Source organism: Temnothorax curvispinosus, unplaced genomic scaffold (genome assembly GCF_003070985.1).
Source record: "Temnothorax curvispinosus isolate PA1 unplaced genomic scaffold, ASM307098v1 QBEX01016926.1, whole genome shotgun sequence".
Taxonomy (NCBI): domain Eukaryota; kingdom Metazoa; phylum Arthropoda; class Insecta; order Hymenoptera; family Formicidae; genus Temnothorax; species Temnothorax curvispinosus.
In genome coordinates this window covers 20,881-39,915 of record NW_020226706.1, presented here as the reverse complement: position 1 = coordinate 39,915, position 19,035 = coordinate 20,881, and the positions used below count along the sequence as shown (strand labels likewise).

Sequence of the window (19,035 nt, the reverse complement as noted above, 5' to 3'; positions counted from 1 at the left end):
CTCGATGCATCTTCCGGAACTTCAAATTTCGATGACATTTCCTCAAGATGCATCTCCTCTACTTCTAATAGCGATTGCCTGCTATCTTCTTTTATATCTTCAGATTCTTTTATGGTATCGATCGATTGTATCGTACTTTCCGCCATGTTCCATTCATCTTTAAACTTTGATGGTATTTCTTGTAGCAGTATCTTATTTACTTCTAATGGTTCTTCGTTAAGTGTTTCAATATTTTGTGCTTCGGTTACAAAATCTTGAGATGAATCAGCTACCATGTTTTTCAGAACAGATAATGGCTTTACTGTAGAATCGCATTTTGACCATACTGAACATTGCGACATACTTGAGTTATTTTTTTCAGAACACGATACCTTATCACATTGCTCTTGCTCCTGTGATTCTCCCACACTTTCATCAATATACAGCTTCCCAGAATCAGAATCAGAATCAGAATCAGATGCTCTATCGTATGTTTCTTCGCTAGAATTACTACTTTGTTTGTCCATAGAATCTTCTTGCTGTTCATTTAAATACGTTGATATTGTTTCGGCATGTTTCTCGTGTGTGGTATGTATCTGTGATATTTCCGTAGATTCGGATGTTTTTAATGGAGATGTCGATCGCCATATGTTGTTTAAAGTCGGAGATGAATCACGCGATGTATTCAATGGATCAGCCTGTATCTCTGTGGAATTTAATATTTCAATATTCTCGTTGACATCATCACGCATTCCAGCTTGTAATTTTTCACTAGATATTTCATTACTGGCATTATATACTTCTTTACTTTGATCTTCTGTATTATATGGGGATCGTGATGTCGCATCGTTTCCTCCGCTATTATTTAATATTGCTACGTTAGAAGTTTTATGTATGCTTTCCGTTCCCACATTATTAGATTTTTCGTTTGCATTATATCTCTTCGCAATTTCTGGTTGATCTTCCATTTTCTCAGTTAACGCATCCTGTAATGAATTCAATGAACGTTGTGCAAGAAAGCTTAATTTGGGGAATTGCTTGCCGAATAAACTTGCTGTTTTTAAAGACTCGTTAATTTTTGCGTTATCTTGTGCTTCCGTTTCCGAATTCTTAGCAGACACCTCTGTAATAGAATTCTCTTCTGGTGTCCTTGTATGTCCTGGCCACGATGCTTTCAAAGACTCGTTAATTTTTGCGTTATCTTGCGTTTTTGTTTCCGAATTCTTGGTAAACACTTCTGTGATCATATTCTCTTCTGAACGTCCTAGCGACGTTGCTTTTGAGCTCTCAGACCGTTTTTCCATATTAGCCAATGAGCTTTTTTGGAATTTTTTCATTAGTGTATCATTATTCTGCTCTTGTAGTCTTGTGTCTTTTATAAGTGGTCCCTTAGCTATCGCAAACTCCGGCGTAAAGAATGACTCTTCATTTCGCTCTTCTAAATTATTCTTTATCACCGTTGGTCTCGAATTTTTCGAAATATTCGAATCAATACTTTGGTCCGAAGATTGCTTTTCTAAATTCCTATTACACGCTGAACTATTCTTATTATCTCGATTAGATTGAATCTTCGCTAACTTGTCTACGAATGTTTGCATTGTGTTTTCTTGTAATACTGACCGGTTTTGTAATGTACTGCTTTGTGAATCTTTTTCGACACATTTCTCAGTGGTTTGTGATTTTTCTATCATGTTTTGTAGGTAATTTTTTAAATTCTGAAACAAGTAATACAGTTTTAATCTCTCATAATGTATTTGATTAAATTCTTGCTCATTAAGCGAATATTTCAATTGGTCCGACATGTAGAAATACGAACGTATTTGATCACGCAATATAATTTTCTGAATGTCTGTTAGAACCGCCGGATTAAAATTATAATTAAGATCTTTAATTGAGAACATAGCATCGTTTTTTTGTGCATATCTGCTTCTTGGTAAAATTAATAATGTGTTATCTTTTTCCGAGTATAGTTTAGACATCGTATTTTGCAAAATAGTTGCTCTCTGCGTGGAAGTTCTCGGAGCAGTACCAGATGTATTTTGCGATACGTTACATGCGCTCAAGGCTCCTTGATATAAATCTTGCGGATTCATGGACGTTGCTTTCTTTTGCATGCAATCTTTACTTTGTGACTTGGGAATTTTTATTCCTTTATTCGGCACGTTTTGTGACATACTTTGCGATATTTCGTTAGTCGTTAGATCGATTGTACATATAGATGTATCCTTGGGTAGTATCAAGCGTTGACTTTTTTGCAATTTCTGCTGTACGTTTTGATCTGGCTGAATATTCTGAACGGAATATGTTTGCATATTGCAATGCGCAGATTGAGGTACAAAAGTATGATAAAGCTCGTTTGAATTCAGGTAACGATTGTATTGCGCTTTTTCCAAAGATTGGGCAGGAGGCACGTTTGCATTTCTTTGATTTACTGGTCCACACCAGCGTACGTTAGTATTCGATGATGAAATGTTACTAGTATTTACAAAAACCTGTTGAACATTCGATACACCTGCCGATGACATATAATGGCCTTGAACCGAATGATTCGTATTTCCTAAAGATTGTTGCTGATTAGCATTCGGCATACGTGAGGGTGCCACAGATGGTACGTCACATGTATATTGTTGATGATTATTTGGCCTAGGTTGTCCCGAGTGTGGTACTTGTAGAGAATTAGTCGAATTGCCAAATAATTTCTGCTGGTTGACATTTGAGGTCGTTGGCACCGGACGTGGCATTGTCGAATACTGCATGGATTTGCCACGATTTGGCACTTTTGCATCTGGATATGGAGCACCTCTCGAAAATGGCTGTGCGTTAACACTCGGCATTGATTGTTGCTGATTAGCATTCGGCATACGTGAGGGTACCACAGACGGTACGTGACATGTATATTGTTGATGAATATTTGGCATAGGTTGTCCCGAGTGTGGTACTTGTGGAGAATTAGCCGAATTGCCAAACAATTGCTGCTGATTGACGTTTGAGGTCGTTGGCATCGGACATGGCATTGTCGAATATTGCATGGATTTGCCACGATTTGGCACTTTTGCATCTGGATATGAAGCACCTCTCGAAAATGGCTGTGCGTTAACGCTCGGCATTGATGTATTCGGAACTGATGCGCCAATGTTCGAATGTTGTGATGCGTTAGATTTTGCATTGTTCTGTTGTAAGGTTTGTGTGATATAAATCATATAAGATTGTATGAGATCAGCATAACTGTTAAATTCCATCAGTGTTATTGGTTGATTTATTTGCATATATTGATTGACGAAAGTTATAGCACATTCAACATCGTTCGTGCACAACCATACCATCAACTGTTTCATATCTTGGGCTATTTGCTTTATATACGTACACATTTGTTGTGCGTATTCTGTGAAAGTACTTCTTGTATGCATACTTAGACGCTTGGATCGAATAAATTCGCGACAGTATCCGATGTGGGCGCAGATACGTTTTACCGTAATTTGTATTAAATTTGTGAAATCGTGGTTAATATTTGGAGTATTAATCCCGACCGGTGCAACTGGTGCATTTGCTCTGCGTGAGAGATACGTATGTCTAGGAGCGGTATTATATGATGGCGATTTGAATGTTGATTGAGGTGCTAATTGAGGACGTATTGAATGAGAAGTTAATTGAGAAGGTAATTGAGGATGTGTTAGTTGATATGTTAATATAGAAGATACTAATTGAGACCGTGTTGGTTGAGGGAGTGCTGATTGAAAAGGTACCGATTGAGGAGGTACTAATTGAGAACGTATTGATTCAGATGTTAATTGAGAAGGTACTAATTGAGGACGTGTTGGTTGAGGGAGTGTTGATTGAGCAGGAACTAATTGAGGGTGTGTTGATTGAGGGAGTGTTAAAGGAGGTACTAGTTGAGGTTGAGGTTGAACCTGAGGATGTATCGGTTGAGGACGTGTCGGTTGAGAATGTGCTAATTGAAGAGATGCTGATTGAGGACGTGTTGGTTGAGGTGCTAATTGAAGAGATGTTGTTTGAGGAGGTGCTAATTGAGGGCGTGTTGGTTGAGGAAGTGTTAATTGAGCAGGCACTAATTGAGGACGCGTTGGTTGAGGTGTTAATTGAAGAGGTACTGGTTGACAAGGTGCTAAATCAAGAGGTTCTGACTGACAGAATGTTGAGCATGCTCTGTTTGATGGAGCCGATGCATTGAGACTCGTAGATTTCGCGACGTATGGATAACTAAACTTCTCAATAGATCGTGCTTTGCTGTGTGTCATATCCAAAGAAGTCCTTAGGAACAGTCCTTTTACATTAAGAGTGTCGTATGCAGCTTTAACTGACCCAGAACTGTTTTCAGTCGCCATCTGTGTTTTCTTCCGCTTGATAGACGATATATGTTCGTTCTCTTTTCCTCGACTATGTCCCGTATTTCCAGTTTCCTCTAAAGTAGCATTATTTTGAGAATTTTGTTCTTCATCAGTCTTTTGTTTGTTGTCCGTGGGAGTCTTTTGTAGCTGTGCTCCGAAATCAGACGTATCACACGCAACTTTATTTGATTCAGGACAATTCTCAGTTGTTATTGCATTGATATATTGCATTGATAGACATTCATCCCTTCCTCTTTGATTAAGATCCATCGCGTTTCTACTTTCGTTTAAAATTGGATACTCTTGAAAATTTTGTCGTTGTTGAGAATTATTTACATTATCTTTAGTACTAGTAGTAGTAGTTGTAGTAGTAGTAGTAGTAGTAGTAGTAGTAGTAGTAGTAGTAGTAGTAGGAGTAGTAGTAGTAGTAGTAGTAGTAAGATTAGAATCACATACGAAATCACAACCTTCAGTCTCAACAATAACATTTTCATTATTATCTAACGGTATATTATTTTCTGGGCTTCTACTCGTGCACCTGCGCTTGGACCTTTCAGATGTTTTATGATCCATCTGAAGAAGTTTATCAAGGAGAGACCAAGTTTCTTTTAGAGAGCTTTGTGAAAACTTCCGCGATACCGGAAATTTTAATTTAGATTTTATTTTTATTTCTATTTCCATATCGCTACTGTTATCGTCATCTGCTGAATGACTGTCCGACGCGTGATTATCATCGTAGTAATTTGAATTGCTTGAAGATTTAGACGAATTTGTCGTTCGCGTGGAAAAATATTCGTCCTGTCTTCTTTCCGAAGAATTTCCTCCTGATGTCGATGTCGTCACTGAAAACAGATCAGTTGTCTTTTCATCTTTCGTAACGTTATCATTACTTGTTAATAATAAATTTCCAACATTTTGCGACATGTCACAGCCGTCTTCCTTGCCATCGTACGATGTTGATTCATGTGCAGATGCGATTGGCAATTCCGAATTTGATGTTACATAATTTTGCATATTTTTGTATTGCGCTAAATCAACATTTTCATCTAAATTTATTTCAACCATGGACGGTATATCTTTGCTAGATTCTGCACTTTTGCTACTGTTTTCTGTATCGGCAATTAATGAAGAATTCTCTATGTGGTGTTCTTTTGCCGAGACTTTGCTTTCTATATTTTCCTTCAAATTGTTAGGTATACTCCCACGTTTACATAACGATGCTACATCTTCTATGTTTTTGTCTAGTGTAACATTGTGCGTAACATCGTATTTTTCGGTGCTTGTGGAAATTACAGTGTTTTTTGCTGAGGTGAATACTTGCTTTACTTCTATTTTACTTCTTTTCTTTTCCTTATGCTCTCCTACAAAAATATCGTCATCTTCTGAGGAATCGATGTTCCTTCTAGAGTCAAAATGGCGTTTCTTCAATCGAATCGGCACAGTTGTATCTAGTGATTTAGTTCCTGACGAAGAACATTCCTGGCTAACGGATATATTCTCCTCTTTTGCAGAAATAGAAATAGATTTATTTTTCGGGACAGTCTTACTTTCGGAACAAGAAAAAATTTTCCATAAAAGATATTTTTTGTGAGCAAAATTCTGTGTTTCTTCTTTTCTTAGCGATTCGTCTTTCAACGAGGAAGAGCTAGATGCTGTTTCAATATCTGATCTTTCCGCAGAAATATCTCTGCGATCTGTTGATGTAACATCGATATGAGAATCCTTTTCTGGTTTTGGAGTAAAATCCTGTATAGTGCCGTTTGACGATTCTCTTCTGGATAAATCACATTCCTGGATTTTACTTTGACAAGTTTCACTAGCGTCCTTTGCGTCGATCGATGCTGCAGTTCCAGCTACAACACTTGGAATTTGTGTGTCGGACTGTTGAGACATATCTTGTAAATTCCCTGCTCGTCGCTTCTTTTTAGCATCATCTCTGTGTTCACTTTCCGTTTTTTCCTCGTGGAACGGAAGCAAATTTTGATTACTACTGTGCGATGATTGCAACAAGTTGTTTCTGAAACATATAACAATGTGTTATATATAATAATTATAAATGTAATTAAAAAATCTAACAATTGTCTATAAGATATTTACAACTGTGAAATTGATAATAAACTAGGTAAATAAAATAGTTAAATTAATTAGCAAAAAATATATATTTGATATATATGTATAAAAATATATATGTATATAAAATATATATTTGTTAGAGACGAATCAGGTCTGTTGCGTAATATGTGCTAATTAATACTAATTTAATTAAATAGCAATAGTATTGTTGGTGTCTCATTTACGTATACTACTTATACTTTGTTTACTCAGAATACATATAATCTTTTGTTCCTTGTACACATTGCAATAAACTTATTATTATTTATTAATATTACACACACACATTAAGTCAATAATACTAATTATTAAATAAAAAAAAAGATTCCTCTGTTTCAGAGCAGACACTTATACACATTGATTTAGAAACACATTGATCAACATTTTAGAAATTATGACTGTTGCAGTATTCACGTAGAAACGCTGATCAAGACACGCTGCACTCAATCGACGATTATACGTATTATTACAAGTCCTGGAACGAACGAAAAAAATATCGCGAAATCACCTGCTTGCAAAGAAATGCTCGGAAGCGATGCTCCGCTTTAGAGACTTAGTTCTCTTCTTTTTAATAATGTCGTCGTGTTTGGTTTCGGATGTTCCAATCAGCAATCCCGAATCGTCTACGGATTTCCCGTAAGTTTTATATTCCATGACCACGTCAAAAGGTGAGAACCATTCACGAAAATCCGGACTCCGGACCTTCTCGCGAGTATCGCATCGAAGTATATTTCGTCGTGAAACAGACGGCGGGATGTTGCGACGGAACGCGCAGTTTTGTCCTATGATAGGATACAGCACTTTCCTCGTGCGGCAATTTTTGTCAATGTATCATCGCAGGATCTGTTTTTATTCCAGTGTCGGATTTGCAAACACGACACGCGAAGACAATGATCATCGTCAAAGCAAATTAGATGTGGCTGAAAAACACAATTGCCGTGTACTATGTTATTCCACTGCTTATAGTAGTACGTCGAAGGAATCGAATATCGCTGAAACAACGAAATTTATGTATTATCGCGACAAATTTGACATTTGTTGGACTTCAAGACTAGCTAATTTTTTTAGAGGAATAAGAAAAAATGTTTTTTTTGGCTTTTTAATCTTATTCATTATATTTATTTTTGTAGTCTTTTAAATTTAATTATATCTGTGTTTTCCATCTTGTTAATTATTATTTTATTTCGTGTTTTCTTAATAATAATTCTCAATAATAATAAAGCTTATAGTCATGGTCATTATAAGTACTTCATAACTAGTACGAATATCTACCATTCTAGATAAAACTCCTAAAGATTTTTTTATATAAAAATGTACATAATTACACATAAAATATCTTTACATGTATTTTCTGTCTCTTGTATAATCTTTATTTGTATGTATAGGAAAAATAATAAAAAGAATAATTAAAAAATAGCTAAAAAAATAGCTAAAATTAAAATTGCGATTAAATTATATAATATTCTACATATAATCTACATATAATATATATATCTACATATAATATGTATAATATTTTATATACGATTATTATATTTATATATAATTATATCTGAGCATTTTTTTCTCATTTCCTCAAACTAAGGTTTTTTGTAGCAATTTTATTACGTACTTTATTTTAAATGCTAAAAGAGATGTCTGCGGATCATTTTGCGTTTTCTGCTGGAGTTTTGACAATTGCGATGCTGACTTGTTTATCACAAAAAGACTGCTCGAGAATCCTGCTCTTCGATCCCTTCGTTATAATTAGAAAATCAGAATATGTACAGATGTTGCAGCATAATTAGAAAGCACAATTTAGATTCTAGTAAAATTAAAATAAACATATGTAAACATACATTACAAAGATCACATATCGATATTACGATTTTACATTGCGATCTATCTTACATTTATTATTTTATTAAACGTCCCATATAGATACTTTCAGTTATCATAACTCAATGGCTATTCTCTGCATAATAATGAACAAATAATAATGTGCCACTAGAGAAATGTAGTGACGGGATTAAGTGTCTTGCAAGTAGATTCGAATTTATTAGCGTAGTTTTAAACTCTCTGATTACTTCGAAAAATAAAAGCAATATTTCAAGTATACAGAGTATACTCGAACCTAGGCGAAATGGGGGTTCAAATCTTTTATAAATACTTCAAAAAACAGGAGTATTACTCCAGAACTCGAACCTGAAATATGTTCAAACCTTTTATGAGTACTTTACTAGAAATTTAATATGTATAACATGTGTCATAGTAAATATGTTAATTTAGTAAATGTATACACTTACTAGTCAATATGTCAATAAACACACATATACAGCCTACAGGATGTTTCCTTAAAGACCGCCCAGTAACTACATAGCGTTATTCATTATCAAAAATTGAGTTGAAAAGTCTTGAGCCATTTTTTTCTCTAATGATTAATAAACCAGTAATTATTGAGTAGAGTCAATCCACTCAATGCCGTCTTTTAGCCGGCCGTACATCAGTGAGCCACGTGCCCGTAGTCTGCGCTCACGCATACTACTAGGCTGATAGTAAATCTATTAATGTAATGTATTAATGTAATAAATTAACATAATTTTTCTGCTATACTTATGTATTATATTATCAATATGTATGTGCATACACATTGACTAGTAAGTGTATATATTTACTTACTGAATTTAACACATTTGCTATAACATATAGGTATACACAAATATATATCTCTTTATAATAACATAACATTCAAATACTACTTGTAAAAGATTCGATTCTTTACTTTCTTTATCTTTATAGAAACTACTTATAAGTACATTTCAAATCCTGTAGGCACTTATTCTGAAATTCGAAATTGACTAATCCGGATTCGATTAGACAATTAAATGCTAAATAATTTCAATGGAAAAATATTCGGTAGAATATCTCTCATCAGTCACTAAAAATATCTTCTCGTTATTAATCGCACCAATTTCGAATATTAACTGTCGTGCAGAAAGTATTTATATATTTACTTGCTAATCCTGCGACAATTATGCGACGAAAAAGCGAACGTCTAGCCGGTACAAAGGTTTCGTCCACACTATCGGTATTTGTTTTGTAGCCTTTGAGAGCGTCGCGGTCACAGCGGGACCGACATAAACGCAAGGGAGGGGTAAAGTAACACAAAACGAAGTAAAAAAAAAAAAAAAAAAAAACAGAGAAGTAGTAAGAGTGTTCTCTCATCGCATAGAGCTAAGGACCCCTTCGAAAGCATTTCAAAAGCATCTGAAAGCACTTATTATTTTTGAAATCATGAGAGTTAAAAGTTATATCTATAATAATATCTATAATAGTATAACAAATTAAACAGTGAGAGAAAAGTGAGATATATTCTACATACGTGAAAAATATTGGAGTATTTTTTTTAGTAATGTCAAAATTTTGTTGTCATGCCAACTTTGAAAAACTATTTGTAAAAAACTGTTTTTTATGATCCCTCAGACTCATATTTCTCTCTAAATTTTAATTTAAAAACTGTAAATTGCTATGCTATAAATACTGCACTTTGAAAAAGGTATTTTACAAAATGTTATAAAATTATATAAATTATATATATTTTTGTGGCTCTTGAGTGTGACAATAAGTTATTGTGATATTTAATAAATACTAAATATATTACTACACACACTGAGTTGTGTTCTATTCATTACCGGTGACTGTACATGTATGTATTGTAACATACGAGCTACGCTACCCACGCAATGCGTTCTCTGCATGAGCATGCGTTTATATTCATTCATGTTGTCAATACTGCATTAAGCCCCTTGCACAATGCCAGACAACAAGGCAATAGAAACAGGAAATAACCAAAAAATCGTTACAATTACAATTACAACCTAAAAAATTCGAATACTATGATTGGTTGGCAACAGGCAATATTTCGCAGGCACAGAATTTCCAACGTGACGGAAACTCTGTGTCTATTGCCTGTGTCACTATGTTTATTCTGCATGATTTCTGATTTTTATTCCCTGTTCCTATTGCCTATTGCCTAGCATTGTGCAAGGGGCTTTAGGCTCGAAATTTCACAAATCTAAGCTCAGAATTGGAATCAGCGACATCGAATACACTATTTTTTAGGAAAAAATTTTTTTTATTTGACCGTGTGTTCCCCGCGCAAGCCACTTTTGTGGCTCCGAACAAATATCGACATTTTGAGCCATATGTTATTTATATAGATAAATTTATCGGAAAAAAGGACAGTATTTTAATGAAAAAATGCCAGCAGTTTAAAGGTTAACTCATATATTGATTGCAAACAATGTGACAAGCGCTTTTATACATATTTTTACCAATTGCAGCAACTTTTTGTTATGATTTGGAAAAGAAACAAAGTTAGCACATATTTCGCAGCAAAAATGATTTTCTTATTCTTACTTTATGTAATGAATATTACTTGTGCGTAATAAATAATTGATTTGAATGCTGATACATACTACGTTTACGCGAGCGTTATTTCTTTAGTAACTTACGATAATTCCTTCGCGTAAACGGAATTTTTTTTCTCGTAAACGGGATTTTGTAGTAACTTGCGATAATTTACTCCGCGTAAACGGGTGAATTATCATAAGTTATAATTACTACAGAAGTAACGCTCGCGTAAACGTAGTAACAGTTATAAATGATGTTTGAGTGAAGTATAACTAAGTATAAATATGATCTACAGTCCGCGTAGTGATATTAGAAACTTACTCGCAAGATAAGGAAACTGACAGTCGTCTAAGAACCACGTACGGTTTGATTGCTAGCTGTACCAGTCCTTTTCGTATTTTCCGCTTTGATAGTCCTAGTTTCTGTAGATTGTCCTTCAGCTGAAACAATCATCAGATATTTCAGCATAATCCAGCGCGCGTTCCAATGTACACTGCTGGTTAAATCTATGGGTACATTACTAATATAACTAAATTAATACCCCCTGTTATACAGTATATGTTATTATTATCTATATCTAAATTAAATAATTAATGCAAAATTTAAATGAGGAACGTTTCTTATAGCTAATACTAAGAAAAGATAATAAGCTGATTATAAGAAAATAAAGAAAAAATTTTGAAAGATATCTAATTTTCTATATCACCACTTCTTGCAAATACAATTATGATAAACATTAACACTTACACATATACATATACACATATACATATTATTGAATTGTATTATTAAATGCATATATATTGTATCAATGAACATATACGTACGAGAGAGAAAGATGATAGTGGTCATTAATGCCGCGCGCACCCACAAACACACATCAAACACTTATTATTGTATTTGCATAAGTGAATATATGGGTGCATCCACTAGATGCTTCAAACGCTTCAGAGCTTCATTTTGTCCTTGTTTAACATTTGATAAACAATAAGGATGAAATGTTTCCAAAAGCGTTTGGAGCACCGTGCACTCCTAAACTATAGATTTTGGTCGCTGACAGTGGAATATCGAAACGCAGCCCTGTATATGTCCTGTGTTTTCTTACCTTTACATTACACTAAGCGCCTAATATATAATTTCTACAGAATACAAGAAAAGCACCCATTACACTATACATCTCAAAATTTATCTAGAAGAACTCCATATATATTCAACCATGCATCAATAAATTTGTCATTACCATCAGATAGAATAGATTTTTGTCATTAAACTTTATATATTCTCTATTGGAGCTGAAAAAATAAACTTCACGACAGAAGCGTGCAGTGCTAGATATGCTAATAGAGATTGCAAATTATATGCAAATTGTAATGAAATCGCATTTCAACGTTTCGGAAAAGGTCGCGGAATATTTCAGTGCGCGTCTTACAGGCTTGCCGAATATCTAGCACGGCAGTAAAACCGGCAATTAAGGCTCCTCTGGTCCCTGGTGATGCTGTCTTTATTTAATGACGAAATTCTTGCATAGTATTTCCAAATAAAAAGATATTTGCACAAAATAACACTTCAGATCACTTCAGTACACTTTAAAAATACTCCCAGTTTTATCCATTTCCCCTGACAGTTAATAAATAGTCGTAAAATGAATGTAATGCAAAACCTAACCAGGTTTATGCGCAGGACAAAAGTAAAACAGACTGTTACTTTTGTCTCGACTTATATTTTTGCCACAATTAATCAAATATTCGTTGTTATTATAAAATAACTTAACCTCTAAATATGTATCAAAATACTTAAAGGAATAGTGACTTATTTATAATATATTTATAAAACAATAAATAAGGAGGTAAATCAAATTTCCAATGAAATATTGAGAAAGAAAACACGAAATTCTTACTTTGACCGTATTTTTATGGCATCGACACAATAGACACACAACTTCTCATGACAGAACTTCGAGCACTACTGAGGTGAGGGAAGGGTTCAAAAGACATTATATAACAGCGGATAGATTCGTATCATGAATACATGAATATTATTTTTTTAGCAATCGCGTTTGTTACGTTGATCCCGCGTTACTTTTGTCTCTGGTCCTCCCCTACTCTATTATTATGCAAAGTTTCAGATTTATTTGAATTTCCGAGTTGCCGAATGTCCCTTGTGAGTAACAAAAAAATGCTCTTCTTTTTATGTTAGGTATATCCCGGTTACTAGGGCTGGGTTCGAAAACTTTACTCGGGTGCACACCGCGTCATTCTATCTTTGTTTTTTACTAAAAGTTCAACAAGGACAGAACGACGCTGGTGTGCATCCGAGTGAAGTTTTCGAACGCAGCCCAGGTAGCAAAAAAACATATTTAAGCAGTATAAATGATTCTAGCTATTCTATGTAAAACGCAAATACCAAAAATTTTCTTATTTAAGGAGAACCGGTGTGCTATTGTCTATTAATTAGAACTAAACCAATATTTCACCATTTTGTCCAAAATGGCGGTCTTTTTATTAAAAATATTATAGTTTTTCCTCAAAATTTTGTTGGTATATTTTATAATTTTATATATATAAAAAAGAGGATATATATATATATATATATATATATATATATATATATATATATATAGTTCCGAATGACCACTGCTGGGCACTGCTTCCGATCAATCTATAGAGTTTTACACATAAGTTGTTTTCGATGTGAGAAATAAAGTACTCGTGGTCCCAACTTCGGCAAAATTAAAAAAATTCCCTGCGGAGGTTTAAAGTGTATGCGTAGAGGCAGTAGGTTCCGCCCCCCTCCGGAAGGCTCCACTACCGTTAAACTCAACACATAGTAGTTGCTTTCCATTTACACTCAAATGATCTGAGTCACTTAGTTATGTGAGTATTTTATACTCAGGTAAGATATGATTTTGTATTTACCTGCTTCTTTTGGTGACAAAGCTGTCGTATAATAATACAGGTCCATAGCCTCACTTTTAATGTTCGAGTATATTAGATTCATTAAAGCACATGGTCTCGATTGTGGATAAAAACTCAGTTGAATCTCACTTGCCAGCATGCAAAACGTGTATTTGATTGAGTTATGACGTCACAAGTGAGAATTATCTGAGTTTTGATGTAAATGGAAAGCAAATAGTGTGCCTATGCAAAGTACATGCGTGACCACGCATGGAAAGTTGTAAACCCATGCATCTCGTTTCATGCGGAAAGTGTATGCGTGCCATGCGTGGAGGCAGTTAGGTCCGCCCCTTGCGGGGGGCTCCACCGCCAAAAAGACTAATCTAACCCAATCCAATTGTTGTGTGGATGGAAAAGTATACATATATGCGTGAATACAATAGATTCACACTTTCCCATCCACAACAAAATTAATGAGAGATTTATTACCTTTACCAAAAAGTCTTAGTTATAATTACCGGTAAAATTGATAAATTTGCTATAATTTATCATTTTATCATTTATCACCGTATGTTGAAAATTATACATGATAACCGATAATTATATATAATTATCGAATTTATCAATTTTACAGTAACATATATATCATATAAAATCAATTTTAGTCGATAAGAGCTGTCAAAAAAATTTTTTTCTTTATTTCCCGAAGTTGATGGGACCACGCGCCACGCGCACTTTTATTCTTCACATCAAAAACAACTTATGTGTAAAATTTTACACATCGGGAGCAGGGGTCATTCGGAACTACACCCGAAAACGAATAAACGTATGTTTATGTTTATGTTTATTGTAGTTCAGACAATAGCCACACTTCTTCTGAATAAGAAAATGTTTGCGTTTCAAATACCTAAAACAGCTAGAATCATTTACATCGTCCATATACATTTTTTGCGAGCTCTTAGTGACCAGGATAGGTATAACATAAAAAAGAAGAGCGTTTTTATTACTTAGAAAATAAAAATATATTCTTAAAGTAAGGATAAAAGAACATGCAAATCGTGTTTAGCATTATTCGCTTTTTTCACTACAAAAAATTCTTGAAAAATACCTTTTTTTATGACCTTTCAAACCAGAATATCCCCTTAAGGAAGAAAACGCTCTTAGATTCTTCTCATACGTAAGAATCGTATGTAAGCAAACCGAGTCTGCTATATATTTTCCATCTTTTTTAATGGGATTTTATTAAAATGTTTCTTTCTTATTTCTGTATTACAGATTTCTGAATTAACAAATAATTTATCCTTCTCTGTATTTAAACTTTCGCCCGTCAACATTTTCTCAAAATAGTTTTGCGCTTTATACGACACATTGGACATGAATTTGCAACGTGATGTAACTTGAGATCCATCGTGCACAACGCAGCACAGATGAGATCATCCTTAACGATAACGAAATTCTTTGCATTTCTCGTCACGCTTATATGTCTCTCTTCTCCGTGAAATCTAACATCAGTTGTATACCTTCGAAATTTCACACATTACACGTAATATTAAATTCCTTATTTTTAACAATGTTTTTTTTAATAGAGGTATAATGTTCGACCCAACTGGCCAAGTTTTATTGCTCAAAACAACGCTACGTTTCGACCGTAGATTCCGGTCCTTTTCAAGCGTATGTACTCACAAATATTGATTGGTCAGACATAAGGTCCAAACTATGTCGAATCTAAAAACTAAGCAACACAGTTGAGAGCTTCGCAATAAATATAAAAGAACATAAAAAAATATTTTTAAAAAATTACATAATTATATAAACCTGAACTTACATATTTGTGCGTTGAAATTAAAACGATAGAATACTTGTTAAGGTATTCCTTTCATGACACCAAAGTCTTAAGAATTAACTAATTTTTTGGTACAAGAAAGTTAAAATGCATATCTTTACGCCAGAAAAAATTAAACCACATTACCGAACATATAAAGAAGAATTATGACTTTGAAAATTCGATATTTATATGTGACGTTATCGAAAAAGTATATTTTCCACATTTCAATGTAATAAGTTTATCAAATATCTTAAGATATTAAATATTAACTGCGCTACATATTCGCTAAACTCTATACTTTCGATAGTGCCGATAAAAATATAGAGTCACTGAATATTTAAACAAAATATTTATGTTAAAAGTTGACTTGAAATGTGGTTTATATAGATGAATATTTTTAATGGTGACTTTCAAGGAATTATTTGGCAACGTTGCAAGCTGTGCGCTCATGTCACATTTCAGTTCATCGTACGGTTTATTATCAACTATTTATTATGTTTTAAAAAAGAAAAATAATCCAAAAATATATATATCGCATAAAAAATATAAATAAAATATATAAATATAAACAAAAATATAAATATAAAAATATAAAGATAAAGATAAAGATAAAGATAAAGATAAGATGTCACAAGCAGTACACCACAGTTCAGCTGCAAGCATTTTAATTTCTACAAGTCGACGTCTATTAAAAACTGGATAATTTGCAAAATCGGACTCCTTTACCAAAATATAAATTACAGTTACAATGCCAATTATCTTGTTCTTCCAGTTATTTAATTAATAATATTACCGTTTCTGTAACCTTACCTTATTGAATCTTTTCTTTGTAAATTAATTGATAATATTTTGAGTGCGCTGCTTCACTTTTATTTTCACAAATTGTCCCTTATTTTTGCCCACATTACTCCTCACTTTATGTTTCTTATCACTCATTATTATTATAAAATCTCTCTTTGATAAAAAGAAAATGTCACAATATTCTTTGATTAATGAAGTTGACACTTACATTGATACTTTTGTCATCAACTTCACATTTTACAATCGGCGCCCTGAAAAGCGCAGCATTGCCATATTGTTCTGACAGTAAAATTTACCGAAAAATGAAAAATTTCTAAATACATAATATTTTCACTTTTTTCTTATAATTAAACGTAATAATCAATTATAACTTTTTATATGAGTTTAATGCAATATACAAGAGTTTGCTGAGGCCCTGCTTAAGCGCCTACAAAATACGCTCCTCCGTGAAAGGAATACCTTAAACGACATAATTCGTTGTGTTAGAGCCGTGCGGTGGCAAATTTCAAACTAACAAACTTGGCCACAGGCCTGTTCTTTTTGACTGAAAACTGTTGCACGGTTCATCTTTCCTCTTTTTCTTTTCTCGTGGAGAGAAAAAAAGAAAAGATAAACTGTGCAAGAAGTTCAGCTAAAAAGAACAGGCCTAATATGAGACAGACCCGTGCCGTCAATAACAAACTTTGTCGTAAAGTGGCGAAGGTTCCCTCTCCACGACATAGTTTGTTATTGACGGTACGGGTCTATCTCATATTGTCAAGTTTGTTTTAGTTAACAAGTATAGTTAGTTAACAAGTATTCTATCGTTTTAATTTCAACGCACAAATATGTAAGTTCAGGTTTATATAATTATGTACATTCTTTTTTTATATTTTTTATATTCTTTTATATTTATTGCGGAGCTCTCAACTGTGTTGCTTAGTTTTTAGATTCGACATAGTTTGGACATTACATCTGACCAATCATTATTTGTGAGTACATACGCTTAATTGAAAAAGACCGAAATCTACGGTCAAAACGTAGCGTTGTTTTGAGCAATGAAACTTGGCCAGTTGGGTCGAACATTATACCTCTATTAATTTTTAATTATTCACTGGCGACTCAAGCTCTCTCGTTATGTTTTTTTTATTGACCAACTTAGACCCGGAGGGACTAACGGCCATTATTTGAAGGAAGAAGAACGATGTTTTTTTAAACATCATTATAAAACGTGTTTGAACATGTTTAGAGTTCTTTTATATCACTTTTTCCTCTTCTTTCTTGCACTTGATGCAAAAAAGGTAGTTTCAAAGGCAGGTAGTTCTTGCCTTCGAAAGGAAACCCTTAAAATAAATTTCCCTTTGAAACTACCTGCCGATTGTCATTCGTCGATGAAGTTAAGAAAAGTATCCTCTTCTTTATCGATTATTGTGGGATTTATAACAAAAGATGAAACGACGGAACACAAGAGCGAAAAATGGCAAATCTTCTTGAAGGAGGTATTTAGAAATATACTTAGTCCATCCGCACAATCAAATGTACATATCGTGCAGACACTTCCTCTCGTACTAAACGTTGAGAGTAACATTTACGAGCTGGATAAAACCACAAACGTCTGATAATAACCGGTTTCTGATAATATCTCTCTTATTTTTTCCTCTTCGTCCAATTAACGGAATATAATAAAAAAAAAAAAGATGAGTCATTATATATCAGGAAAACACGATTCCGGTGATAGAAAACATTAATAATTATAGCACGCAAATGATATAGCTATTCTATTTTAAAAATAATTGCGTCATTAATATTTTTAGCATCTTGTTGCAAGCATGGCAATATAAGTCGTAAGAAAAATTGGTATCAGTGAAATGAATAGTGTGGAGAAGACTATCTCGTTCAAAATGTTAGTGCATTTTGTTCTGATTTTATATAATAGTAAAAAGTATACATTTATACATTTAATACATACAGTTACTCGCATTAATATTCGGACATTATGATTTTTGAGACATCATTACTTTTTAAACATAGTTTTTGTTAGAATAAAGATTGCATGGTTTTTTTAAATTAAAAAAACACTCATTATATAATTGTTAGAAACTTAACAGAAACTTAAAATTTATTTATTTATTTATTTAATTAATACAGTTTTAAACATATTATACAGTAAATAAGATTATGCTTAATTCTGCTGCCGCAAAAATATTCGGATACTCAATATGATTTAATGATTCTGGGAAATCGGTTAGATTATTTCCTAAGCTTGTTTGTAAACACGAAATGTGTAGTTTAAATTTCGATGTGAGTCAGTTTCACTTAAGCATTCCTACAGACTACATGAATTAATAATTAAAGCTAATGAGGGTGAAGTTCCATGGAGCCAGCATACGGCGTACCGACGCGTCAAGAAGCTTGACTAATCACAGGCTTTACGCTCGTTTTCGTTACGCCAGCACAGATGTTACGCTAGTTTTTGAAGCGTTTATGCTACAATGATACACACCCACGTACACGCATATGGAATATTGCTTCATGTATGAATGTATGTGTTAAAAATTGCGCTGAAAATTTCATCGGCTGTCCCATGGGACGTATTTACGCCGGCGTAATGATCAATAAGCCAATCATAAGACCTCTTGAGCATCCATTTTGAAAATAAGCTTTGTAAAACAACACTGTGATTGGCTTATTAATCATTACGCTGCTT

At 33.7% G+C, this 19,035-nt stretch overlaps 1 protein-coding gene across 1 annotated transcript in view; it reads right to left on the bottom strand.

The window, feature by feature from the left end:
• Window positions 1-20: 20 nt before the first annotated feature.
• The window catches only part of LOC112467137, a gene marked incomplete at its 3' end in the record, with an annotated part of 32,323 nt that continues 13,308 nt past the window's right edge, over window positions 21-19,035 (bottom strand). The window contains exons 2-3 of the mRNA XM_025035619.1: window positions 11,151-11,269; window positions 21-6,342 (exon numbers count right to left, since the gene is read on the bottom strand). Of these exons, the coding sequence (XP_024891387.1) occupies window positions 21-6,342; window positions 11,151-11,269 (6,441 nt within the window). The remainder of the gene's footprint in view (window positions 6,343-11,150; window positions 11,270-19,035) is intronic.